Raw genomic sequence first — 27,347 nt, 5'->3', positions numbered from 1 at the left:
GGACGTTTTCCAAATAACTGATAATCTGAGGAATCCATATCTCGTTTTGATACTTTGGGAAAATAAGTTAACCTTGACATTCTTGAACCTTAAACCGCGAAGCTGAAACCAAATATGCTCAGTTTCAAAAAGGCCCTAAAATGTCGGTAGCCCCGCCTATATTCAGTAAAGTTGAATAAATGAATATATAATTCAAAGATGGCTGCCCCCGTGTTGCACATTATCTAGACAAATTATAGCTGTCGAAAACACTTCCGTTTTCTATTTAATTCATGTTCAAACGAGCTTTAATCGAACAAGATAGTTTCATCAAAAGATAGAGAACAAAACTACATATGACCCAAATTTCATCGATGCTGGGTCGAAACTTGCGGTTTATTTTGGATTCGGGGTTTTTAACGGGACGATTTTTTGGAGGCGGAGCTGTCTCTTCACGGTCGTGGGTGAATATCGTCCCATCCACGGCATGTCCAATCAGGAAGGCGGGTCGGTGTACGTCAGTCATCAATCACGGTGTTTATCGAAATAGGTCGGGAAATATCAATATACAAATTGGACAATACCGGTAAGTGAGATCATGAGAGATAATGTGGTTCTGAAAAACATCTAAGATTAAGGAGATTGGTGCCGTTGGTAAACATTTAATGCTAAATGAAAGACGAAAGAGGTAGCTATTTTTAGGTATATTTATATAGCTGGTCTGTGGTTATAAATATTCATGATTGTGCAGCTTTTACTAAGAAGTAGCAAGCTCAGCGTGATCATCATATGACAGCATGAGCGTGCTTCTCCAGGGTCATTTTTGAGCAGTTGGTGCGCTGGTCACACCTGGAAACGTCTTGTTACTTTAGTTTAGGTCTCAGCTCAGTGTGCACCAAAACCAAGTGGATAGTCTGGACTTTCCCACACCACTGACTGGCATAACCTGGTGATTTATTTGTGGGGTGGTACTGCTTGGCTTGGCTTGGACCACCACTGATTGGACTTTGGGAGAAGCTGAGCTCAGTCTCAAAAGATTGCTGTCCAACTGACTGACTGAAACAGGTGTTCTTGATTAATTGATTGGTATGTGCACTAAGTACAATTACTTCCCATGGCATTGATGTATCCTCCAAATAAGTTTTTTTCTACAGGTTTGAGATTTTGTAAAATAAATTTAACAGGATATTTTGTTTGTATGTTTTTATTTATAATTTTGTCACGCTTCATTATTTTCCTTGTGGGGGGGGGGTGTCTTTTTCATGAGAACCTTCCTACGTGTTCAGAAGTTTTGATCATCGAATGAATAAGGAGGGTTTTTACCGATATGGATATCATGGAATATACCCCAGTCATTGATTTTATTATGGAGGAAGGAAATGCTCTAACGTTGCATACCTGCATATATTACTAAAAACTAACAAAATTTAAAGCTAGCAAACCGACCTAGCCTATATTCATCAAATAAAAAGTGCAGGTATGAGGAATCCTGAGTGTTAAATACTCCAGTGCCAAAACGCTTTACACGTGTATTTGGATTATATAATTTTTATTGCTGGTAGAAGAACAGGAAGTGCTGTTATTACTTATCAGGCTCTGATTTGTTTAAAGCGGTAGTGGACAACGACTTGGTAAATTTTGGTTCTAAATGCTTCTTTTCAAGGCACTGGACATGTTTGGTAATTTTCAAAGTCCATCCATCCTATTCACAACTTATGCTTTTAAAAATAACAAATCTGTAAAACTTTTGCTCAATTGATCATCAAAGTGAAAAGAAAATAATGGAAAGAAAAATCACCCTTATTGCACAAACAAATTTGTGTGCTTGCAGAAGTCTTTTTTTAGATTCAAATAGAGGGAGTCGTTTCTCACAATGTTTTATTATCAACAGCTCACCGTTCCGTTTTCTTTTCTTGACTCATCTTTGATGCAGTTTCATGATGGCCGGTAACACAGCTATGGATGCGGAGAGGTTTGGTGACGTCTTCCAAGAATTGGTCAAAGACATCGTCGGAGACGATGAGAGTAATCCTGAAATTAGAGATGCTGCACTGAGGTTTGAAAAGGTAGGACAAATTTTTATTTTTAGAAGGAGACTTATAATGATGGAAACAACATTGATTAAGAAAGGGTGACAATGACAATGACATAGTTGCTAAAACGTAACCCTCCTCCCGACGGCGACTGCGTTTCGAAATAGGTCGTAACCCCCCGGCTTCGCCGTCAGGGGGAGGGTTGAGTTATCACAACTAACAATGACAAAGCTGATGATGGTGACTGAGATGTCAATGCAGTGACAATGATAGGTGACTGAGATGGCAATGTTTCAGATAAGATAACAAGGCCAAGATGACAATGACGATAATTTCAGATGACAACAATGACAATGATTGATATAAAATTGATTTAGATGACAATGACAGTTATACGACCAATGGTTGTGATGATGGTGACTGAGATGACAATGCAATGACAATGGGTGATTGACAAATTGACAATAATAATAATAGTCAATTTTTATGTAGCGCTTTATCACAGCCTCAAAGCGCTTCTGACATTATTACCGGTAACCCTGTTCACTGGCTTCATTCCTCTAAACCATCTCAGCTCCCTGAGGAGTATACAGCCGGTGCTGCGAGTTTCCGCACTCCAAGCATCATTCACATAACCCATCTCTGCCCTCACAGGTAACCATTTCACCCCTGGGTGGGGAGAAGCAATGGTTAAGTGTCTTGCTCAAGGACACAAGTGTCTTGACCGGGACTTGAACCCACATCCCGATGACTTCACCACTTGAGTCCAATGCTCTTGGATTTCAGATGGATGCCTTGAATTCACAATAATCTTATAATTATATTTGTTTTAATTTCTTCACAGATGTTGGCCTACAATGTCCCACACGGCAAGAGGAATCGTGGTCTAACGACCGTCGCGTCCTTCAGACATCTTGCGAAACCGTCCCAGATGACTGATGGGAACTTACATAAAGCAATGGTTCTTGGCTGGTGTGTAGAATTGGTGAGTAGGATTTCAAACATTGTATGGTGGAAGTACAGCGCGAGTCAAAAAGAAGTTTACCGGGATTGGTGATTTTGTTTTCTAAACAAACAAATGACACTCAAAAGTTCTGTAAAGGTTAATTAACAAGCGCTCTATTGCTTTTTAGGAAGAGAAAAAAAATAATAATTGATAATTCCTAAGAGGAGTTATGTCTATTTTAATAAACCCTGTATTAACTAATACACACCATGTGAATATCTCTTTTTTGAGTAGTATTGGTTCTGAAAAGAACCAGTGGTTAAGGACTCTATGTTTTGATCAGTATGCTCTGATCGTCTTTAGAAGAATTGGAGAATTATTGTTGACAATCTGTGAAAATGAACTTTTCCTTTTCTTTTCCTTATTCTTCTTATTGCCATCGCAAAATGTTATAAATGGTTTCTAAAAATGTTAAAACAATTTTTGACCCGCCCCAATTACTGATTTTTTTGTTTCAGCTTCAAGCGTACTTTCTGATTGCCGATGATATAATGGACCAGTCCAAAACGAGAAGAGGACAGCCATGCTGGTTCCGTAAAGTAAGAATTAATATTTTCAAAAATTGAGACGATCGATCGATCAAAAGCATATTAAAGATGCTATGTCAGATTTTTGGCCGATTTGACCCAAAGATTTTCATTTAAAATTCAATAGGTATTTTGATGGGGGTCGAGGAAGTTACAACCTTTCATTATTAGTAGCAGTGAAATAAAGTGCTCAAAATTAGTTTTTGTCGGGATCCCGACAATATATCACGTGACAAATTCTTATGTGTTTATAAGAAACGTTTTAAATTTTTGTAATGGTTCCTGACCATTAAAAGTAAAAGTTAAACTTGTTTTTGTTAGAGCGGGTGGGACTCTTTGAAATAAATATTTTTTAATGTTTGGAGCCAAAAATCTGACATAGCATCTTTAATGTTTAAAGTCAACGATCATTACAGTGTCTTACCTCACATTTAAGGTAAGGTCATAGATTGGTTTTGTCAATGTAATGGTGGCTTATAGACAAACTTAAAGAGAAGAAAAAATAAAAAGTCACCTAATAATAAGAGACATGCAACTTTCTTATTGCAAAAAAAAAGAGGAAATGGTCGATCACACTTCACTTTAGTACAGTGTCTTTCAGTTTTCTATGGCACTGTAGTGGAAAGAAAAAGAGGAAATCAGCTGATGTTTTCTATGGCACTGAAGTGAAAAGAAAAAGAAGAAATCAGCTGATCAGCTACAAAGTTGCATGCCTGTAATAAAAGTAACAGCTGAATAAATGACGACACTGTATTCAGCTTTTAAAAATTCCTAGGTGATTTCTATTGTTTCATTCTTGATAAATTTGCCTATTTTCAGAATTGCATAGTTGAAATTAGATCTTTGGCCCCACAAAGAACAAAAACCTTCAAATAAATGTTCAGTTTTAGTAGTCTGAAGTAGGGCCAACTTGACCTTTGTACTTCTTGTTTCTGTGTGTTATCAGTTGGTAGTTGAAGTTTGATTTTTATTTATAGATTATCTTTAAAAGTTGCAAATAGCACAATTGTAACCTTTTGTATTAACAATGTTAAAATTGCATCAGGGATAACAAATTTTTGGGGGTTTTACTACATTTTAATTACATGACATTGACAATATTAAAACACAAAAAAAGAAGCCATAATTATTAAAGTTCAGAAAAGCAGAGACTGAAAAAACAATGTACATGTATACTCAGTACTCTCCCCCAGTCCTGTGAAAAAAAATCCCCAAATCAGGGAAATGTTTCCTACATAGCAAAATATTTAGACTGGAAAGTGTTGTTATTATTATTATTATTATTATTATTTGTACAGGGTAGCCCCATCAGTGTAAAACACTGTTCTCCCTGAGGGCCCTGTAGAAAAGCAAAACACAGAACAAGAGATAAACAAATGCACATATACAGTATAAAGAAAAAACAAAACAAAAGCAACAACAGCACTCTATACCACGAATGTGCTCATTGAATGCTAATATTGAATAGCGAATGATGAGTTTTTAGTAGCAACTGAGACATTTTTGCAGAGCATCTTGCTCTGCTATACACTGTGTCAGGGAATTCCTTTACATTACTCGGGTGGGACTCGAACCCACAACCTTTGTCATAGTAATCTATAAATATTCTTGATTCACATTAACTGTTATCGAGTTATAGAAGACAAAAGGAGATTTGATATGTCAGTAAGATGTTTTTGTTCTTTTCATTTTTGAAATTGCAGTCGGATGTTGGTATGGATGCCATAAACGATTCCTTCTTCGTTGAAACCGCCATCTACAAGTTATTAAAGAAACATCTGGCGAATGAACCGTATTACGTTAATGTGCTGGAGATGTTTCATGAGGTGACAAAATAGATTTCTGTTCCTCCTTTTTTCAAAAAGTTCAAGTACATTGAAAATATATAAGTTCTTTGTTACTTGTTTTTGCGCCAGGCCTGATCCTCTTTCTACCTTAATCTGATTTCTGATATTTTGGGCCCTCAGAAAAAGAAAAAAAAATTATCTCTTCTCTTTGAAGGCACTAGACGCTATTCTTGGTAGAATTACTCAAGATAATTGTGAGCAAAAAACAAATTTCTTGGTAATGAGCAATGGAGAGCTGTAGATGGTATACAACATTGTGAGAAACGGCTCCCTCTAAAGTAACGTAGTTTTCAAGAAAGATTTTTCACTTAAATAATAAAAGACTTAAGCTGAAGCATATATTATGCAACTACAAGCACATATTTTTTATTGTTGGACCAATGGTGGTTTTTTCTCTTGCTATTCTAGTCCAAATTTGTACAGAGTTGTTATTTAAGGCACGTTGGGCTACACCAAGTTTGAATACTGGTCTAAGACAATTACCAAAAGTGTCAAGTGCCTTTAACACAAATTTGTTAAAGACAATGTACCAAACGAGGGTCTTCGTGGTGAAACTGATTTCGTTGTCAATTTTCCCAACCATCAGACCACCTACCAGACGGTCATCGGTCAGTCCTTGGACCTCATCACATCCCCAGAGGGCAACAAAGATCTCAACAGATTCACCCAACAAAGGTATTGGCTAAGGTTAATAACGCTAAGTCCCTTTAATCCACTAAGCGGAAGTAGTAGTCCCAGCACATTTCCTACCTTCTGCTCAGGTAGTAGTTAAAAAAGCAGGACAGTTCTTTTCAGAACTGAGAAGTGTCTTGAAATAAATCTACTCTGTGGTAGTAGAATATTATGCAAGACAAGTTTTAATTTTGGTTTTTACCCATACACCGATGTGTGTTAGCACTGTATACTCCGTACTTTCCTGAGTCCTGTGAAAAAATTTCACAAGCATGTTACTCGGGTGGGATTCGAACCCTTGACCCTTGCAATTCTAGAGCAGTGTCTTACCAACTAGACTACCGAGGTTGCCCGGTAGCTAGAGGCAGTTCGAATCCTATGTTATGGCAGCGGGTACCGCAACGATATAATAGATGTTTAAATAGACAAGTTTTCGGAAAGAACAGAATCTACCCAGCTTGTTGATATACAAATGGTGTGGAATGATGAATTTTTTACAAGATTATACACATGGTGTTACCTCAAACCAGCGGACCAAAAGATTTACCGCAAATCTTTGTTTTTATTTCCTTTTTTGGTCTCCTTAAGGCAAGCAAGGTACCGAAAATGAGCGCAGCATTTTCCACCATGAGAAAAATGCATTTTGATTTTTTGCTTTTAATCCTGTACAGATACGATGCAATAGTGAAATGGAAGACAGCATTTTATTCATTCTACCTTCCGGTGGCACTGGCCATGTTTATGGTAAGTGAAAACCATTCTCCACAAATCCGACTAACAAGTTGAAACACAGCCTGAACATTGGCCGACACCTTTTGAGGCTCGTGAATTACGCCAGAAACCTGCCTTAAGCCTACGTCAATCCCCTTACAAAAGCACCTATGACCTCGCATTAATTTCACATGGAGGTTCGCAGTCAAGTCCTGCGTTCAAATATAGGCCTAGATACATGTAAAACAAAAATGCATACTTACATGTGCATACAAATATTATGCACACTGCATGCTGACAACCAAAAGTACAGCTGACAAACATCACCTTGGACCATTCAAAACACAGATATGGAAAGCTTATTTCACTGTTACTGCATCCACAGAATAGAACAACATCCCTTCTTTCATTAAAGCCGCTAAATCCACTGACCAATTCAAAAAACTTCTGAAAACACATCTCTTCCCTGGTTGGGCTTTTCTCTTTTTCTCCTGCTTTTCAAACATTGTGTATACGTAGCTTTTTCGATAAGTTTTTGTAATTGTTTAATTGTGCTTTTATTTTTCAGTTTTGTAAGCGCTGTGATATAGTTTTCTATGGGGAGCGTTTCTAAATACCTGTTATTATTATTTATTTATTATTACGTATAGCCAATGGAATCACTGCATCCAATAGAATCATAGGGTCGACCTGTAAAACCAGTGTCTAACTTTATCCTTGCGGATAAAGACAAGAGACCAGACTAGTCAGAACACAGCTTGGCAGCTACATGTAGGAAAATTTGACATAAATTTACAGCAGGGGAAGGAATATTAATTCTGCTTTCACCCTTGCATCGACATGTGTTAGCACTGTACATGTATACTCGGTACCTTCCCGAGTCCTGTTGATAAAAAATCACCGGCATGATGTGTTTTGGGTGAGATATTGTTATAACCAGTCGTTGAGACGATTCTTTACTGAACTGAACGTAGCTTTATTAAACAAGACTGAACTCAACAGCAGCCATTTTGTAAACAACAATAATACTAAACAGTAACAACCAAGAGAGGGCGCTATATAGAAAAGCTACTTTGCAAGTTACTACAGATATGAACCAACGAACTTGGCAATTCTAGAGAACATTAAATTTTTTGTTAATCATTTGACAGGTTGGAATATCGGATGAAGAGTCGCATAAGAACGCCAAGATAATCCTGCTGCAGATGGGCCACTTTTTCCAGGTCCAGGTAAAGTTTGCTTCAAATAATAGTAATAAAGGGCCAGTCACACTGCAGCGATAACGAAAACAATTTTGTTCAAATCAACAAATGCCTCCCTCGATTGGTGGAATGAGCGTGCAAGTATTATGCGCGGAGCAATTCAACCAATAGAACGCATTCTCTTTCTATCGTTTTCGTTGCAGTGTGACTCAGCCTTAAATTAACAGTGGCTTCTTATATACTAGCAGTCAAATCCGTCACTCAGTGTCGGTCAAGGCGCTTCAACAGTCAGTACTTTTCCTACAAGTTATTGTGGGGCTACGTTTTGAGTTTAAGATCTTCTCCTTATACATGGCACCACGTAATGGTTTACAAGGTGCTGTGGCGCTATATGCAGCCAATCAAACCATGAACACCAGGGGAACCCCTTAACTCTCTTTGATAAGTGCACTGGGTTTCTGAACGTACATTACACAACACACTGGACCAACAGCTTTTCGTCCCATCCAAGGCAAATAGTTAATACATCAGCACTGTAAGCTTTCAAATTCAAACACCAAATTCATAATCATTGCTCATGCCACAAGAGGGCGCTATGTCAATACAAATCAATCTTTAATGAATTAAACAACTTCCCTTTCTTTCACAGTAAAAAGAGATTTATTAGGCCTACGTGTAAAAAAAACAAGATAATGTATATTATTATAACCATTGTTAGTGACCGTTTCAGCTACTGCTGCTGATCACTTTGTTTCAAACATGTACACATTAACAAACAAAAATAACAATAGTAATGATTGTTATTTCAAATCGTTTACCAGGATGACTTCCTTGATTGCTACGGCAACCCAGAAGTGATCGGTAAAATCGGAACCGATATTGAGGAGAACAAATGCAGTTGGTTAGTGGTGCAAGCTCTTAAGGCAGCGACTCAAGAACAACGCGAAGTATTAGAGGTAAGTAAATCTTTTCCCGCATGGTGGGGTCGGAGCTGTTGACCAATCAAAACATTGGGGCCCAATAAGGATCCAATCAGGACAAGCCAGTACTTATGTACATGACTTGCTAAGCACTGAAAAGTATTGCTTAACAGAAACGGGTTACCAGCCAAAGTTACATAATACATTTAATGTTGTGACTGAAGCCATATTAATCTTTTGAGTTGCAAAATAAATTTGTCAAGCAATGGCTTTATGAAATTGGGCCCATACTTTTATAGGGGTAGCCCTGTAGCAAGTCAAGTCACAAGTTACATAACATCCCGAAATAAGCCAGCTTCCATGATAAAGAATTAATTATTTAACGGTAGTCTAGTTGGGAAGACACTGCATTAGAATTGCAAGGGTCGTGGGTTCAAATCCGACCCGAGTAATAAGCCTGTGATATTTTTTCACAGGACTCGGGGAAGTATACATGCGTGCTATCACACATCGGTGTATGGGTTAAATCCAAAATTTATATAAGAATTAATGAGTTGATGACTTAGAGCAGTGCAGATTTATCTTTTGGCCTTAAAAACAGGTGACAAGAGCATACACTCGGAAACATCGGGCAGCATCGTTGCTGATGACTCAACTTTGCTACATTCTTTTAAAACAACAATTGCTTTAAGACCTCGCTTTGATGTGATTTACATTTTAGCAGTGGTAACAATAAACTAGACAGACAGAACTGGGACTGGTATTTGGATGTTTCAACCCCAAACTTAAAAAACCCAAACCTTTTTTATTTGTCACTCTAGGAAAACTACGGCATCGACAACCCAGCAAAGGTTGCCATGGTAAAGAGTTTATACAAAGACCTCAACTTGGAAACGGCTTACCGCAACTATGAGGAGCAGAGTTATAATGACCTCCAGCAGCTGATTGATAAACACATGGGACAGCTACCCAAAGAAATGTTCATTGCTTATGCCAAAAAGATATATAAGAGGCAGAAATAATACGACTGTCATGGCCCCGGGGACGATTTCACAAACAGCTAAAATTGATGTTAACCCTTTGGTGCATAGATTAATTTTAAACTAGCAAAATAAGAACATGTTCAGATGCCAAAATATGCCTCGGGACTGAACTCGCTTAATATTTGAGTGAGAAATTACCTCTTTATCACTAACTTTGTTTTACTTCGGAGGGAGCCATTTCTCACATATTTAACTATCAACGGCTTCACAAAAGAATTGACATGTACATGACACGAAATCTGCTGTATTCAAGGTATTTTATTATTAGTTTCAATATTAACAACCAATCAGTAATTAATCTTGTAAAGTATACGATGGTATTTTTAAGATTACAGACTTTTGACAAGTTTAATAGAGCACAACAGATTACTAAGCACCAAAACCAATTTTGCTCACATTAAAAGGGTAACCAGCAAAAACACCATGTTATGTGCACAACTTGTGACTGGTTCCCTGCTCATCAGTGTTGTAGGTCTCGAAACCCGGTCTCTGTGTCTCGGTGTCGGACTGAGACCAGCCCTCCGAGACCGAGAAATTTTGCAGCCTGAGACCGAGTAGGGGAGGGGGGGAGGTCTCCCCCTTGATCTCGGACTTGGAGGTCTTGACTACAACACTGCTGCTCATATTAGAAGCAAAATTGGTTAAGCTCTATGAAGATGGGCCTTGTTTGAATTACTACCTTACTTGAGAAATCATGGTGAAATATGCTTACGTTAGAACATATCTGCTACAGTAAGCAGTAAGCACACAATTTTACTTGGGGGTTAACAGCTTTATGAAATTGGGCCCCGGTAATTTGGAGAATTTCAAAGAGGTAGTGTCGTAGAAACTTTATGAGAATGTGCAATCGGGCTTTAAATAATTTGTATGACATCATAATGACATCACCATATAATAATAATAAAATACAGAGTTTTAAAAATATCATCGAGAATGGCTATGCTTACAATAGAACCCTTCCCATGAAATATGCAAGTTGCACGTAGTGCATATCACCTACATTTTGTTTGGCAAAAATAAGGAAACATCGTGCTTTTTGGTACACGGCTAATGGCTGGATGCATACACGCTTGCTCATCTGCTTAGTGCAATTTGCCAACCAATAAAGTCTGTATGCATTCGCGAATGTGTAATTAACATATTTCATGGGAAGGGTCCATTCCTATGTTGGAAGAAAAATACCTTTGTAGCTGGACATAGGCCTAATGTCTTTATTCGAGTAACATTACGACAACTTTATAAAATGGTATAAATAAATTAAAAAGTAAGTACATATACAAAGTAAATATGTTTGTTTATGTGTTTGTTGTGGGGCATTAGTGTAGTCTGTGCAAGTCTCGTGTTTATCAAAAAGAGGAACTCAAACTTAAATTAACTTAACTTCAAGAGCTAAATGAACGATCACTCGTGCTCTTGTGCCAGCCCCAAGTGACCTGTTCCACAAGCAGAGCGCATGGGGTTGACCCGGGTGAGCCCCTGGAATGACGTCAAAGCTGTTGTAATGAACCGGGGGCAGATCAGGGTCGACCCGGGGAAGTTAACCGAATGCACCCATTATAAGCAAAATAAAAACTTGAGCAGAAAAAGCATTTATGATTTAAAAAATACTAACGAGGACTAGATGTACATAATTAACATATAAATTATAACATTAAATCACCTTTAATTACACTTGCCCAAATTAAAAACAAAATTACATACTTGTACACACAAATGAATAATTGGGACCGGGGGTTGATTTCACAAAGAGTTAAGACAAGTCCTAGTTTGGGACTAGTCCTAGGAGATTATATTAAAAACGTATGGCTGATAAGACTAGTCTTTAAGCCATCGGACCCTTTCGAAACACAAACAAAATTAAAAGTTCACAGATTTACAAATAACTTACAGGGTTTACAGAAGGTAATGGTGAAAGACTTCTCTTGAAACATTATTCCATGAAATGCTTTACTTTTTGAGAAAACATTAAAACAATATCAATTCTCAATATCAAGAATTACGGATTTATTTTAAACACATGTCATGACACGACGAAACGTGCGGAAACAAGGGTGGTTTTTTTTCCCGTTATTTTCTCCCGACTCCGACGACCGATTGAGCCTAAATTTCTACAGGTTTGTTATTTTATATATAAGTTGTGATACACAAAGTGTGGGCCTTGGACAATACTGTTTACCAAAAGTGTCCAATGGATTTAACTCTTTGTGAAATGGACCCCCACCCCAGGTCACTTATTTCTTTTAAAGAAACCCATTGGCAAATCATGTCCAAATTTGTGCGACCATTGCATGTTACATGTAACCTTAGTCGGGCAAAATTCTTTAATGTTATACATGCCAGTCGTGACTTTTGATTACTTAGTCGAGCCGCTACTATCTTAATTCTACTACTAGATTTATCCAGCTGCCGCCACGCCTACTACAAAAAGAGTCGGGTACCTGCTAGGTGAAACAATTGAGTCACTCACGACTATTCATGACGACATAATTTACCTAAAAAAACAATTAAACATCACTTAAAACTCGTTACAACCAAAGTGTTTCTCTCTGGTGGGATATGTACGCTATGCAGCAAGGGCACAAAGTTCTTGAAAGGTTTTTCCACAATTGTCGAAAACAAAGAGTTTTCTCTCAAGCATGAATACGCTGATGGATGATCAGTACAAAAGCTTTTTCAATGTCACAAACAAAATAGTTCCTCTCCAGTATGGATTTGCTTACTGTGGGCTGTCAAGTGAGATTTTTGTGAAAAGCCTTTTCCACAAATATCACAAACAAATGAGTTCTTTTCATGCTTCACATGCTGATGGGTGGTCAACCCGGAACTGGTTCGAAAGGCTTTTTCACAGAAATCACAAACAAATGGTTTCTCTCCAGTGTGGATACGCTGATGGGTGGTCAAAGTACTACTGACTGCAAAGAATTTTCCACAAAAATCACAAACGAATGGTTTCTCTCCAGTGTGGATACGCTGATGGGTGGTCAAATTACCATTGCTAATAAAGGCTTTTCCACAAACATCACAAACAAATGGTTTCTCTCCAGTGTGGATACGCTTATGGGCGGCCAAAGTACTATTGATTGCAAAGCCTTTTCCACAAAAATCACAAACGAATGGTTTCTCTCCAGTGTGGACACGCTGATGGGTGGTCAAATTACCATTGCTAATAAAGGCTTTTCCACAAACATCACAAACAAATGATTTCTCTCCAGTGTGGACACGCTGATGGGCTGTCAATTTACAACTGGTTGCAAAGCCTTTTTCACAAAAATCACAAACGAATGGTTTCTCTCCAGTGTGGACACGCTGATGGATTATCAAATTACAACTGGTTGCAAATGCTTTGCCACAAATGTCACAAGCAAATGGTTTCTCTCCAGTGTGGACACGCTGATGTCTGGTCAGCAGATGTTTTGCTGTAAAGACTTTTTCACAAACATCACACGCAAATAGTTTCTCTCCAGTGTGGATTCGCTGGTGGATGGTCAGATATACCTCGTTACAGAAGCTTTTCTTACAAATATCACACAATGGTTTCTCTCCAGTGTGGATACGCTGATGGCTTTTCAGATACCACTCGGTACAAAAGGTTTTCTCGCAAACATCACAAAATGGTTTCTTTCCAGTGTGGATACGCTGGTGGTCTATCAGGGTATCTTTTCGCGGAAAAGCTTTTCCACAAATTTCACAAGCGAAAGGTTTCTCTCCAGTGTGAACACGCTGATGTCTGGTCAGCTGATCTTTTCGTGAAAAGCCTTTATCACAAACATCACAAACAAATGGCGTCTCTCCAGTGTGGACACGCTGATGTCTAGTCATCATACGTTTTTGTGAAAAAGCTTCTCCACAAACATCACAAACAAATGGTTTCTCTCCAGTGTGGACACGCTGATGTCTAGTCTTCCCACTTTTTTGTGAAAAAGCTTTTCCACAAATGTCACAAACAAATGGTTTCTCTCCTGTGTGGACACGCTGATGGATGGTCAGCGCGTCTTTTCGTGGAAAAGCTTTTCCACAAATGTTACAAGCAAATGGTTTCTCTCCTGTGTTGACTTGCATTTGGGTCATCATGTTGGGCTTACAGTATCTGCAAAGCCTATTCCACAAACATCACAAGCAAATTGTTTCTCTCCAGTGTGATCAATGATTAGGTTTTGGTTACTCAAAACATTTGTCTGCAAACATCACAAACTCAGGGTTTATCTCAGGTGTGTTGTGGAGTATCTGTTGTGTTTTTAGACAACTTTCAAGAGGAAAAACCTTTCCACAAGTCTCATAAATAAATAGTTTTCTCCATCGTGGTTGCACTAATTTTCAGTCAAGAAATGTTTCTTGGAGAAGAAATTAAATGTCCACAAAGTTTACAAACAAATGATATCTCTTCAGCCTAACCCCTTTGACACTCCCTCAGTCTGTAGTAAGTGTTGTCTGTGTTTATTAGAGAAAGATAATTGTCTTCACTTGAGAACTTCAAATCTGCAAAAATCAAAATCAAATTAAAGTAAACGATTCTTGCCAATTTCTCTTCGTTGAATATGGCAAATACACTGGTACATGTTCAATCAAATAACTTTGTCAGGCATGGACAGTGGACATATCACCCAAATAAATAAAAAATTCACAAGTGCCACAATTACATTTATCTTCCAGTACGCGCTAATCCACAAATCAGATGCTCGAACTACTAGGGAGATAAAAACATGCTACGACCTCTGTTTTATATCCTACTTCCTCGGTTTTTATTACACAGTGCGTATTGTGAAATGTCATTCTGTCCCGCTCCGAATACAGACAGTGCAAAAATTACATTCTAAACTTTGTGCGCCTGAAATAAAACTCTGAAATTTTAAATTTTGCGCGCTGCAAGTGACATGAGTGAGACTGGAAGATAAATTTGTTATCACACACGCGCTCGTGAAATACGAAAAAATATAGGACATCTGAGTTGGATATGGGACGCAGAAGCGCTATATTGTTTCATATTCCACTCCACTTGTTTGATAACTTATAGTATGTTACCCAGAAATCATGTGTTCTTGAGCAAGGCAATCAACCATACATGTAATTGCTTTGTAAAAGTTTTGGAGGTACGTATTGCTTTCTGCTCAACCAGCCAAACTTCTGATGGATGGTACCCAAGCCGACATCATGTACATTGGTATCAACTACAAAGGGGTTAGTCCTGTTTCAGACAAGGAGTAAATGGCAATGGCCCTTAGAAAAAGTTGATTTTTACCCACAGTGCACTGGGTTATTTTACACGCGTTACACATCAGACATGACCAATAGCTTTACACATCCAATCGGAACCAATAATGGTTAAGTGTCTCGCTCATTAGGAGTGCGTTTTGGCGACCCCAACCAAAAACTGTTTCAGTTGATGGATGTTGGTTCTGCTGTTCAGACTGAACGATAACCGAGTTGTAAGCTCAGTTACCAACTGGGTTATGACGTCAGAAACAGTTTTTGTTTGGGGTCGCCACAACTGGCTATGACTTATAACATTATTAATGCTCATAGTGTTTAGCCTTGTAACATTAAGTGAATATAACAATTTACTCCTAATAAAATATGAGTCGTCAGTAATTGTATTGTGGGACTACACTGGGAGTATAAATTTAGAAATTACCCCTCTAAAATGTCAAAATGTCCAAAGCATACTTTCTCACCATTACTGTTTAAAATACTACATGTACAGACACCCGATGGACTTTTTAAGAAGGTTTAAGGTCACAACTTGACCACACTCGTCACAAGCAAAGTGTTTCTCTCTGGTGTGGAATGGGAAACTTTAGACTATCTGCCAATCACCAAGAGAGGGCGCTCTTCACCAGGTAATGTCAACAACTTAGGAATAGGAGAAGCACGAGTGATGGTCACTGACAGCAAATACCTTGTGTTTTGCGTGTTTTTGATTTTGTATTTAGATTTAGCCAAACTGTATTTTGTTTTTCATAACACAATGCCAGCATAAACCAAACTGTTCTGGAACAGGACGTACTGGACACTAGTTCCCCAAGGATAACAAGCGGTGTGCATGAGTTTTTGGGAGTGTTTCTTTTAGGGTTATTAGCAAAAATTCCAAAATGCTGACCTACCAAAAACTGAGAAGAAATCTGAAGTTTAGTTGTATGACAATGTATCTGATTTTATTTTCAAGAGGCTGAGAGACTTCTTAATATTTTTTGAGTATTTTTGAATTTTTAGCATTTACCATTGTTGTGCACCCTTACCTGGTAGGTCTGCTGCCCTCTAGTGGCAGAGCTTTCAAAAAGTCTCCCATTGCTATTGGTTTGCAAGGGCTCAAAGTTCTTGAGAGGCTTTTCCACAAAATGTCATAAAGAAAGTGTTTGCTCTCAAGCATGATATGCTGATGGAAGTGACAGTACAAGATTGAGTACAAAGGCTTTTCAAATGTCACACAAAATTTATTTCTCTACAGTGTGGATACGCTTACTGTGGGCTGTCAAGTAGGCTTTTTGTGAAAAGCCTTTTCAGCAAATATCACAAACAAATGGTATCTCTCCAGTGTGAACACACTGATGGGCGGTCAACCCAGACCTGGCTGGAAAGGCTTTATCACAAATATCACAAACAAATGGTTTCTCTCCAGTGTGGACACGCTGATGGGCGGTCAACCCAGACCTGGTGGGAAAGGCTTTATCACAAACATCACAAACGAATGGCATCTCTCCAGTGTGAACACGCTGATGTCTGGTCATCACATATTTTTCTGAAAAAGCTTTTTCACAAATGTCACAAACAAATGGTTTCTCTCCTGTGTGGAAATGCTGATGGGCTTTCAAATTTCCTTTACTTGCAAAGCCTTTTTCACAAATGTCACAAACGAATGGTTTCTCTCCAGTGTGGACACACTGATGGATGGTCAAAGTGCCATTGGTTGCAAAGGCTTTTCCACAAACATCACAAACAAATGGTTTCTCTCTAGTGTGAATGCACTGATGGATGGTCAGCAGATGTTTTGCTGCAAAGTCTTTCCCACATATATCACAATTGAATGTTTTTTTCTCCCGTAGTAACACACTGATGCAGGGTCAGCTGATTTTTTGTTCTGAAGGCTTTTCCACAAATATCACAAACGAATGGTTTCTCTCCCGTGTGAACACGCTGATGGGTGGTCAAATTACCATTGCTAATAAAGGCTTTTCCACAAACATCACAAACAAATGGTTTCTCTCCAGTGTGGATACGCTTATGGGCGGCCAAAGTACTATTGATTGCAAAGCCTTTTCCACAAACATCACAAACGAATGGTTTCTCTCCAGTGTGGACACGCTGATGGACTGTCAATTTACAACTGATTCTGAAGGCTTTTCCACAAAAATCACAAACGAATGGTTTCTCTCCAGTGTGGACACGCTGATGTTCTGTCAACTTACAACTGGTTGCAAAGCCTTTTTCACAAAAATCACAAACGAATGGTTTCTCTCCAGTGTGGACACGCTGATGGATTATCAAATTACAACTGGTTGCAAACGCTTTGCCACAAATGTCACAAGCAAATGGTTTCTCTCCAGTGTGGACACGCTGATGTCTGGTCAGCAGATTTTTTGCTGTAAAGACTTTTTCACAAACATCACACGCAAATGGTTTCTCTCCAGTGTGGATTCGCTGGTGGATGGTCAGATATTCCTCGTTACAGAAGCTTTTCTTACAAATATCACACAATGGTTTCTCTCCAGTGTGGATACGCTGATGGCTTTTCAGATACCCCTCGTTACAAAAGGTTTTCTCGCAAACATCACAAAATGGTTTCTTTCCAGTGTGGATACGCTGGTGGTCTATCAGGGTATCTTTTCGCGGAAAAGCTTTTTCACAAATGTCACAAGCGAAAGGTTTCTCTCCAGTGTGAACACGCTGATGTCTGGTCAGCTGATCTTTTCGTGAAAAGCCTTTATCACAAACATCACAAACAAATGGCGTCTCTCCAGTGTGGACACGCTGATGTGTAGTCATCATACGTTTTTCTAAAAAAGCTTGTCCACAAATGTCACAAACAAATGTTTTCTCTCCTGTGTGGAAACGCTGATGAATGGTCAGCTTACCTTTTACTGGAAAGCCTTTTCCACAAATGTCACAAGCAAATGGTTTCTCTCCAGTGTGGACACGCTGATGGATGGTCAAAGTACCATTGGTTGCAAAGGCTTTTCCACAAAAATCACAAACAAATGGTTTCTCTCCCGTGTGAACACGCTGATGTTTGGTCAAATTACAACTGACTGTGAAGGCTTTTCCACAAAAATCACAAACGAATGGTTTCTCTCCAGTGTGGATACGCTGATGTTCGGTCAAAGTACCACCGACTGCAAAGGCTTTTCCACAAAAATCACAAACAAATGGTTTCTCTCCAGTGTGGATACGCTGATGGACTGTCAAAGTACCATTGGTTACAAAGGCTTTTCCACAAAAATCACAAACAAATGGTTTCTCTCCAGTGTGGATACGCTGATGGGTGGTCAGCTTACCTTTTACTGGAAAACCTTTTCCACAAATCTCACAAACGAATGGTTTCTCTCCAGTGTGGACACGCATGTGGGTCTTCATTTTTGGCTAACAGTATCTGTGAAGCCTTTTCCAAAAACGTCACAGGCAACTTGTTCCTCTCAAGTGTGGACTTGCTGAGCGATGGTCAGGTTCTGTTGAGTCGAGGGCAGTTTTCTGCAAACATATTCTGGTGTGGAGTATCTTTTGGTTTTGTAGACCAGTATCCTGAGGAAAAAAAGCTTGCCGACAAGAAGTGTCACATACAAATTATTTCTCTCCAGACATAGTCGCATGAATGGTCTGTCATTCTGTCAAGGAATGTGTCTTTGATAAGAAATTTCCACAAAGAGTTCACAAACAAATGAAATCTCTCCAGTGCAACCCTTTGATCATGTTGATACTCACTCAGTCTGTATTAATGAGAGAAAGATAAAATACCTTCATTTGAGAGTTCACATCTGCAAAAATCAAAATCAAATTTAAGTAGTCGATTCTTGCCAATTTCTTGCCAGTTAAAGGAACACGTTGCCTTGGATCGGACGAGTTGGTCAAAACAAAAGCGTTTGTAACCGTTTTTTATAAAATGCATATGGTTGGAAAGATGTTTTAAAAGTAGAATACAATGATCCACACAAGTTTGCCTCGAAATTGCGTGGTTTTCCTTTTACTTTGCGAACTAACATGGTCGGCCACTTATGGGAGTCAAAATTTTGACCCCCATAAATGGCCGACGTGTTAGTCGACGAGGTAAAAGGAAAACCACGCAATTTCGAGGCATGTTTGTGTGGATCATTGTATTCTACTTTTACAACATCTTTCTACCCATATATGCATTTTATAAAAAAACGGTTACAAACGCTTTTCAGAGACCAACTCGACCGATCCAAGGCAACGTGTTCCTTTAACCAAGACACTGACAATACAAGCGTTCTCTCAATGCCTTGATGCCCTCAAAAGCTCCAGTAGAAGTGTGTAATTTTCTCAAAGGGTGCCCTTTACCAATGAGAAAATGCCTTGGTGCCCTTGAAGCATATAGGCCCTGCCTCTGGTTCTCATATAGACACCTATGCCTACAATTGTACAGCCCCCTCAGTTGGCAGCTCCTCCAACTGTATGGATTCTAGATTGCCACACTGTCTTTCTCTCTATTGACCCCTTGCATGCGTGTCACACGCGGCGACTGATGCCACGCTCACCATGCCAAATGTCAGGTGAAATGGGTCAATAGGACAACAAGCTTTCATAAAGCCGCGTGAAAAGTCTTTGTCTGGGTTAAATTAATTACTTAAAGATAGAGACAAATTATAATAAAAACAAACTAAAGGGTCTTGCCCCTAGAAATTAGCGAACTCAAGTCCTATAGGACATGCAGAAAATCAAATGTTGAACCAGTAACTTTGACTGTCAAACATTAAATAAGTAACCAACTTAAATCAAATACATCATTGCAGGCCTGATACTTCACAGAGGCAACGAAGGCGATTGCCTCCGTGTCCCCTGGTCTCTGCCTTGGTGCCCGTTGAAATGCTCCAGTACAAATATTTTTATATATGGCCTCAACATTATGACATATTTTTGTACCTTGTAGAAATGCCTAAAATACCAAACTTTTTGCATTTACAAGTGCAAATAAAACCACACAATTTTTATCTAGGGACTGTTTACATCGCGCACAGAGAGGTAAAAGATTTGCCACAATTTTAGGGACACCTCGAAAACAGGACCTCCTACGATACGTCTGCAAATGTTGACATTTTGTCGCCCTAAATTACCTATAACTGATTTAGCACACCATAATTGTGATAGCAACCCTCCCTAATGTCGTGATTTGTATAGCACGACAAATTTATTCACAATTTACTTTTTCAACCATATCTAATATTTAATAATTTATATTTATACAAACATCATTTTAATTTTTAAAATAAAGTCAAAATTAATGTATAAGATTGCGTAACACTTTCGAAAATTACCGTTAAAAACGGACTGAAAGTTCATCGTTTACAGTCATGTGCGTGGCTTGCGTTGTCAAGATCAACCATCATCAAACACTATTACTAGGCAGTTTCAGTCAAATTTAATGCAGGTGATTTTTTCTCTGACAAGATGTGGTCTGTTAAGGTGTATTCTTAGAAGTAAAAATCAATTTAAAATTTTGAAATCGGATGTTTGGTTGCAGAGATATACCGTTTTTAATGAGCGTGGATCGTGAAAAAAACGTACCCGTGTTCAAGTTCAATTCTTATGTTTTTCTTCATATTGGCCACGGCCAAGTTTAATGCACAGCCTATGGCAATAGAGGGCGCACACTAGGCGAGCGCCCTCTATCAATGGGGAGGTTTACAAACTGCTTTGAGGCGCTAGTATGATTTTTTATGAACAGCAAAAAGTGATATTTTGTGAATCAAACTGAGGAGCGGCATCGTCGGGGAACATGTTAACTATAAAAATTAAATATGTGTTAAGTTTTGTAGGTGTTTGTGTGAATATTCTTTATTAATTATGTCAACAAATAGCATTATTACATTAACCAGAATGGAATAAAATTAAAGAGTTTATGACTGGTGTTTTCTTTAATTTAAGATCAGTTGATCCTTTGATTTAAAATTGTAGCATTAACACAGTAAAAATTAATCTTTAAAAAACTTGAGGATGAAGGCATTGGTATACATCGATTATTTTTGTTATATTTACAAAGACAATTTCTAAAAACCAATGGCTATATACAATCAATTTTTTTGTTCAACTTTCGTTTCAATTAGTATAGGCCTTTAAAAGTATATAACAATACTAGTTTCTTTTGAGTCAAGATGAGCAGTCTGTTATTATCAATTCTAAACGTAGAAATTATCAAAGAAACAAGATCGGGCAGCTTTCCAGCTTTTCTATTATTAGAGCCCCGGCCTATCAAACTTATTGTAACACACGCCCTCTTGTGGTGGCACATCACGGAAACACGAAGATGTACGAGTACGACGTACATGTACAATCGTGCGTATTAGGACAACTTTGCAAGAAATGGTCTAACAAAACCTTTCGGCGGGAGAAGAAAACATAATCAAATTACACCAAATTTTCACAAGTTAAACTTAAAAGTATGGGAATTAGCACTGACAAAGTCGCATTCAATTTTGATGATTGTCTCTGGAAGAAATCTTGATTCAAAAAATGGAAAACGCCGACAAAAATAGGTTTTTATAGTAAAAGCTATGCGACTAGCTGTACGATGTGTGGAATTTTATCGGCTACACGATGATGTAATCGTTATCTCATTTTGTGTAAACATGTGCTCCCGCATCGCAAAAAACCGTCTTCGGGCTTCTTCGGCACTTTCCGAAGATTTCCGAAATCCCTTGTCCACGGGGTTCAAAGTTGACGTCATGCACAAACGAATGGGCGCTGCACGCCAGGCCAAGCCTCTGTTTTTTGTCGTTGCTCTCTTTTTTTTACAATATCTCCGAAACTATTCATCCGATTTCGAATATTTTTGAAATGTAAGCACGAGGAGAGAATGCTCCTGCCTGCTGTCAAGTCTCATAGTTGTGAGTTGTACAAAATGTGAGTTATGATTTAATATATTTCGTTCTTTTTTTTCGGGGCTGTGTGTGTGTGTGTTTTGGTACACGTAAAATCAACTTGATGAAACTGCCTACTATTACGCGTCACTAACAAACTCGCGCATGCGCAAAGTTGGAAAACAAAGTGACTGCACACGTGGAATGTGTGCCGTCCGTGTTCAGTTAGTTCAGGGCCCGAGCGGAACGAAGATAAAAAGCGAAATAACTCACGTGTTTTCGCCATCCTACCAGCCACAGACTGTATCTATCTACTGTATACCCTTAACTTATTCAACAAATATGACAACCAAACTAACAGACGGAACAAAAACCAATTTAATTTACCTTTCCTGGATAACAGTTGACGAAGGCAGTTCAAACTCCGTGCACACGCGTCGTCGGCATCACTCGTTTTACAGCGCCCTCTATTGCTCAGCTTCAGCAAGTCGGGAATGGGCGGGGTACTGCACTTTTTTTTTCGGGGGGTTCAGCCCAGATAGGGGGGGATAGTCGGGTTTGGGGGGGGGGGCGTCGAGGGGGGGGGGGGCAGTTGGGGGTGTGGGGCAGGTTTTGTGGATGAGCGTAACAGGCGTCCCCCTAGCTACTTTCAGGGATTTAAGCCAATAATAACGGAGAGAAATTTATCAAATTAAATTTATTATTTACAAATTTATTAAACATATCCCACAACAAACATGTCATATATTATCTCTGCTTTCTGCTTAAAATAGGTCAGCACTATTTCTCCATCCTAGTCTTGGCTCAAGACGTCAGTAATCAGTGGAAAGTGTACTACCACTCGATTGTTAATCTCTATAGCAGGCCCTCTACTGTTAGTGCTCTACAACCTAACACAGTGTACTACCCACATCGATCACTGACGTCTTGGACTAAGACTATATTTCTCCCACTTAAAGGCATTATTCATGATTTTATTCAATCAATCGATTTTTGGAACTCACTTTTGGTTCAAAGGACAGTCTGGTGCCCCACCCCCTCTCCCCTCTTGCACTACCCCCATTAAGTGTACTATGTTCTTCCTAATAGTGCGGGTGTCCTCTTTATTTTAAATCAAACTGATCCTTCAGCCCATGTTAATTTCCTACGTGATGAGTGAATGTGAATAAACAGTTAACTAAGGTTTTAAAAAATCAGTTATGTTATTTACAAATTTAAGAGTAGACCCCGACCCGAGAGGTCGCTGTTCGTGACGTCAATCGAGGCAGACTTTGCCTGTAATGTGTAGAGTAAACACAATTTTTTTTTTTTTTCCGGCAATGCCGACCAGGTGTATTGCTGCTGAATGCCAAAAAACACGTTTTGAAATGTACCAACTCACGACTTGGACGTACATGTACTTTGCACGTGTGTTTACTAAACGCATTGCAGGCAAAGTCTGCCTTGAATGACGTCACAAAAGGGGTAGGCGGAGTCAGCCCCCCAAAGAACTTTATATATTTTTTAAACATATAAATTGTGACAAACAATTACTAAAAAAATTGTTTTATTGTTCGTAAGCATATACTCTTATGTTTGAATGAAAAAAAATTCTATTTCCAGGTGACTTTAAAGGCAGTGGACACTATTGGTAATTACTCAAAATAATTATTAGCATAAAACCTCACTTGGTAGCAAGTAATGGGGAGAGGTTGATAGTATAAAACATTGTGAGCAACAGCTCCCTCTGAAGTGACGTAGTTTTCAAAAAAGCAATTACCAAAAGTATCCACCGCCTTTAATGTTCACAAAGTTCACAAGCAAGCGATTTGAGATGCACAGCACATTTAAAAAAGAACAATTTTTCCGAATACCTCAACAATTCAGTGTGCTTTATACAGGCATCTGAAACATTTGGGTCTAGAATGCCCCCAAAGATTTGAAGAAAACCTGTGGACAACCCTGAAGTTGGCCCTTTAAAATGTCTAAGTCTTTGCCACTCTCTCTCTCTTTCTATAAGATGCATGTACGACTCTTATAATCGAGTACCTGTGAGGGCAGAGATTGACTTGTGGACAAGTCGTTAATGGTCCCAGGCAGTGAGAGTCGAGTTGTGGCAGTGCTTCACTGCTTTGCGCGAACTGTTGGGCAGTTCGCACGAGTGCAGTGACCTGGCGAGAGCACCGCTGCAACTATCTCACTGCGTTGGACAATTATTAACGACTTGTTTACAAGTCTAGGGCCGAGATGGTTCTTGGAATTAATTCAGCTTAGAGTGCAACAGACTTTGCAGCATATAGTCTGTACCCTCATTACAGAGCTGAGATGGTTTAGGGAATGAATTAAATCATAATGGCCCAGTGACCAAGGGGAATAATGTTGGAAGCACTTTGAGACAACTTTCAGTTTGTTAAAGCGCTATATAAATAACATAATATTAGTATTTATTATTACAATTTCTCACCAGTGTGTATACCCTGGTGGATTTTCAGAAAGGTTTCGTGCGAGAAATCTTCACCACACACATCGCAAGGAAAGTGTTTCTCTCTAATGTGGAGTGCCTGATGATTTGTCAGAGTGCGCTTGAGTCCGAAGGCTTTCCCACAAATATCGCAAACAAATGGTTTTTCTCCAGTGTGGGTGGACTGATGTCGATTCAAGTCATCTTTCCTAACGAAACCAGCTCCACAATCGTCACAGACAAATGGTTTCTCTCCAGTGTGGACGCGCCGATGGGCAGTCAAAGTGTGTTTATGGGAGAAGTTTTTCCCACAGAGGTCACAAACGAATGGTTTCTCTCCAGTGTGGACACGCTGATGTCTTACTAAAACATGTTTGAGTGAAAAGCCTTTTCCACACTGGTCGCATACAAATGCTTTCTCTCCGGTGTGGACAAATCGATGCTGATTTAAAGCACCTTTCCTAACGAAACAAGCTCCACAGGTGTCACAAACAAAAGGACTTTCTCCGGTGTGGATGCGTTGATGGTCTGTTAGAGTAAATCTTCGCGAAAAGGCTTTGCCACAAGTGTCACAAACAAATGCTTTGTCGTGGTCTTTCTGGTGTGTTTTCAGAGTACCTTTAAGAGAAAACGCTTTTCCGCAAAAATCACAGACGAATGGTTTCTCGCCAGCATGTACGAGCCGATGGGCGGTCAGCTCAGGTTTTTCAGAAAATTCTTCTCCACAATTATCACAAACAAATAGTTTGTCTCTTGTGTGGAGCAGTAGATGCCGACTTAAAACAGTTTTCCATCTGAAAACCGCTCCGCAAATGTGACAAGTAAACGGTTTCTCTCCAGTGTGGACACGCTGATGGGTGCGGAGACGAGGTTTATGAGAAAAGGCTTTTCCACAAATATCACAGACGTGTGGTTTTTCTCCGGTGTGAACGCGCTGATGGTACACAAGGCTGTGTTTATGTGAAAACGCTTTATCACAGGTCTCACAAGCGAATGGTTTCTCTCCCGTGTGAACACGTTGATGAAGGGTTAGGCTCTGTTTTCCTGAAAATGTTTTTTCACAAGTGTCACAAGCAAATATTTTCTCTCCAGCGTTGATGCATTTATGGTCTGTTAGGGAATGTTCATTTAAGAAACACTCCCCACAAAGCTCACAAACAAATGATTTCTCTCCAGTGTGGACCTTTTGATGCTCATTCAGTCCTTGTTCATGAGAGAAAGAGTGATTACTGTCAGAGACAAATTCATCTGAAAGAGCCAAAATGTGGATTTTTTGATGATTTTCTAATTCACCTTCTACCGAGTAGGTTGCTCCACACTGGTCACAGGTAAATGTCTTCTCTTGAGAATTCATATCTGTAATAAAATGTTTTAATAATTAAAGGAACACGTTGCCTTGGATCGGTCGAGTTGGTCTTTGAAAAGCGTTTGTAACCGTTTGTAAGCGTTAGAAACTGTACCAATAAAACAATTTTTAAAACATTAAAGCCATTGGACCCTTTCGGTAAACAGTATTGTCCAAGGCCCACACTTCGTGTATCACAACTTCTATATCAAATAACAAACCTGTGAAAATTTGGGCTTAATCGGTCATCGGAGTCGGGAGAAAATAACGGGAAACCCACCCTTGTATCCGCGCGTTTCGCCGTGTCATGACATGTGTTTAAAATAAATCCCTAATTCTCGTTAACGAGAATTGATATTGTTTTACTGTTTTCTCAAAAAGTAAAGCATTTCATGGAATAATATTTCAAGAGAAGTATTTCACCACTACCTTCTGTAAACCCTGTAAGTTATTTGTAAATCTGTGAACTTTTTTTTTTTTTTCTGTACCGAAAGGGTCCAATGGCTTTAAGGTTGGTCGAAAGACCGACTTGACTTGGGACCGAGTTGACTTGAGACTGAGTTGACTAACCGACTCACCGAGATGACTTGGGACCAAGTTGACTTGGACCGAGTTGACTTGGGACCGTGTTGACTGGGACCGAGTTGACTAGGACGGAGTTGGCTTAGGACCGAGATGACTTGGGACCGAGTTGACTTGGACCGAGTTGACTTAGTTAGGGCCGAGATGACTTGGGACCGAGTTGACTTGGACCGAGTTGGCTTGGGACCGAGTTGACTTAGGGCTGAGATGACTTGGGACCGAGTTGACTGGGACCGAGTTGACTGGGACCGAGTTGGCTTAGGACAGGTAGTTGACTTAGGTAGGACTGAGATGACTTGGGACTAGACCCAGTGACTGGGGCGCTGTACTCCTTTTAAACAATTTTTGACTTCATCTGTCGTACGTACGACAGATGAAGTCAAAAATTGTTTAAAAGGAGTACAGCGCCCCAGCCAGTCACTGGGTCCAACTTTGGACCGAGTTGACTGGGACCGAGTTAGCTTGGGACCGAGTTGGCTTGGGACAGAGTTGACTTGCAATTGACCGAGTTGGCCTGTACCCCCTAGAAACTATTTAGTATTTCATTTCATAACAAATAAAAAAGTCACCAAGGTTACGGTACTATATTAGTATTAGCAAATAAATAGGACTGGATAGAGACATGGATAACTTTCCGTATCAGCGTTCGGCGCCACCACTTTTTCGCTTATTTTTACCCCCCAAAAAGCAAAAAGGGATAATTGAGGTAAACTAGAATCCCTTACCTAGTTTCCGAGACATTTTTTTTCAGGTAACAAACCTTGTTGTTTCTTCGTACACAGTCGTGCAGTCATCCGTAGTGAAAATGATGACTGAAGTAAATAACAATCCATCCTTGTTTGTACGACCAGGCTGAACTCAGCACTAAATTTAGTGCTAGCACCAAATTTGTTGCTGGCGAGAAATTTGGTGCTGGCACCAAATTTCAAAAAACCTGTCAGCACACCGTCAAGACGATACAATGGCGGCGCGATAAAGGCCGTTACTGGCAGTAAGAGGTACTACGGTATGTTAAATGTT

The 27,347-nt window shown here is 39.3% G+C and overlaps 1 protein-coding gene and 1 pseudogene across 4 annotated transcripts; one reads left to right on the top strand and one right to left on the bottom strand.

Annotated features, from left to right (window-relative positions):
- Positions 1–218: 218 nt before the first annotated feature.
- LOC139942839 (farnesyl pyrophosphate synthase-like) lies at positions 219–11,825 on the top strand. Of its 4 annotated transcripts, none has more exons than XM_071939624.1 (10): positions 219–565; positions 1,913–2,045; positions 2,857–2,997; positions 3,477–3,557; positions 5,249–5,371; positions 5,979–6,067; positions 6,736–6,808; positions 7,927–8,004; positions 8,799–8,933; positions 9,719–11,825. In XM_071939624.1, the coding sequence occupies exons 1-10, from the start codon at positions 336–338 to the stop codon at positions 9,917–9,919; spliced, it is 1,284 nt and encodes a 427-aa protein (XP_071795725.1). In that variant the 5' UTR covers positions 219–335; the 3' UTR covers positions 9,920–11,825. The 4 variants fall into 4 exon arrangements, with proteins under 4 accessions (XP_071795725.1, XP_071795726.1, XP_071795727.1 ...); XM_071939625.1 differs by lacking the exon at positions 219–565 and adding an exon at positions 571–667 and having other exon boundaries at positions 9,719–11,818; XM_071939626.1 differs by lacking the exon at positions 219–565 and adding an exon at positions 713–1,065 and having other exon boundaries at positions 9,719–11,815.
- Positions 10,184–27,144, bottom strand: LOC139943412 (uncharacterized; annotated as a pseudogene).
- Positions 27,145–27,347: the final 203 nt, after the last annotated feature.

The sequence above is a fragment of the Asterias amurensis genome, chromosome 10, assembly GCF_032118995.1.
Source record: "Asterias amurensis chromosome 10, ASM3211899v1".
NCBI lineage: Eukaryota > Metazoa > Echinodermata > Asteroidea > Forcipulatida > Asteriidae > Asterias > Asterias amurensis.
The sequence above is the reverse complement of the archived record's forward strand: the minus strand, read 5'-3'. Positions and strand labels throughout refer to the sequence as shown.

Excerpts from the sequence above, each read along its gene's own strand:
- LOC139942839 (XM_071939624.1), top strand. The coding sequence starts at position 336 with ATGACCCAAATTTCATCGATGCTGGGTCGAAACTTGCGGTTTATTTTG. Across the intron at positions 566-1,912 it reads ATACAAATTGGACAATACCG|TTTCATGATGGCCGGTAACA; the intron begins GTAAGTGAGATC and ends TCTTTGATGCAG. Across the intron at positions 8,934-9,718 it reads AACAACGCGAAGTATTAGAG|GAAAACTACGGCATCGACAA; the intron begins GTAAGTAAATCT and ends TTGTCACTCTAG.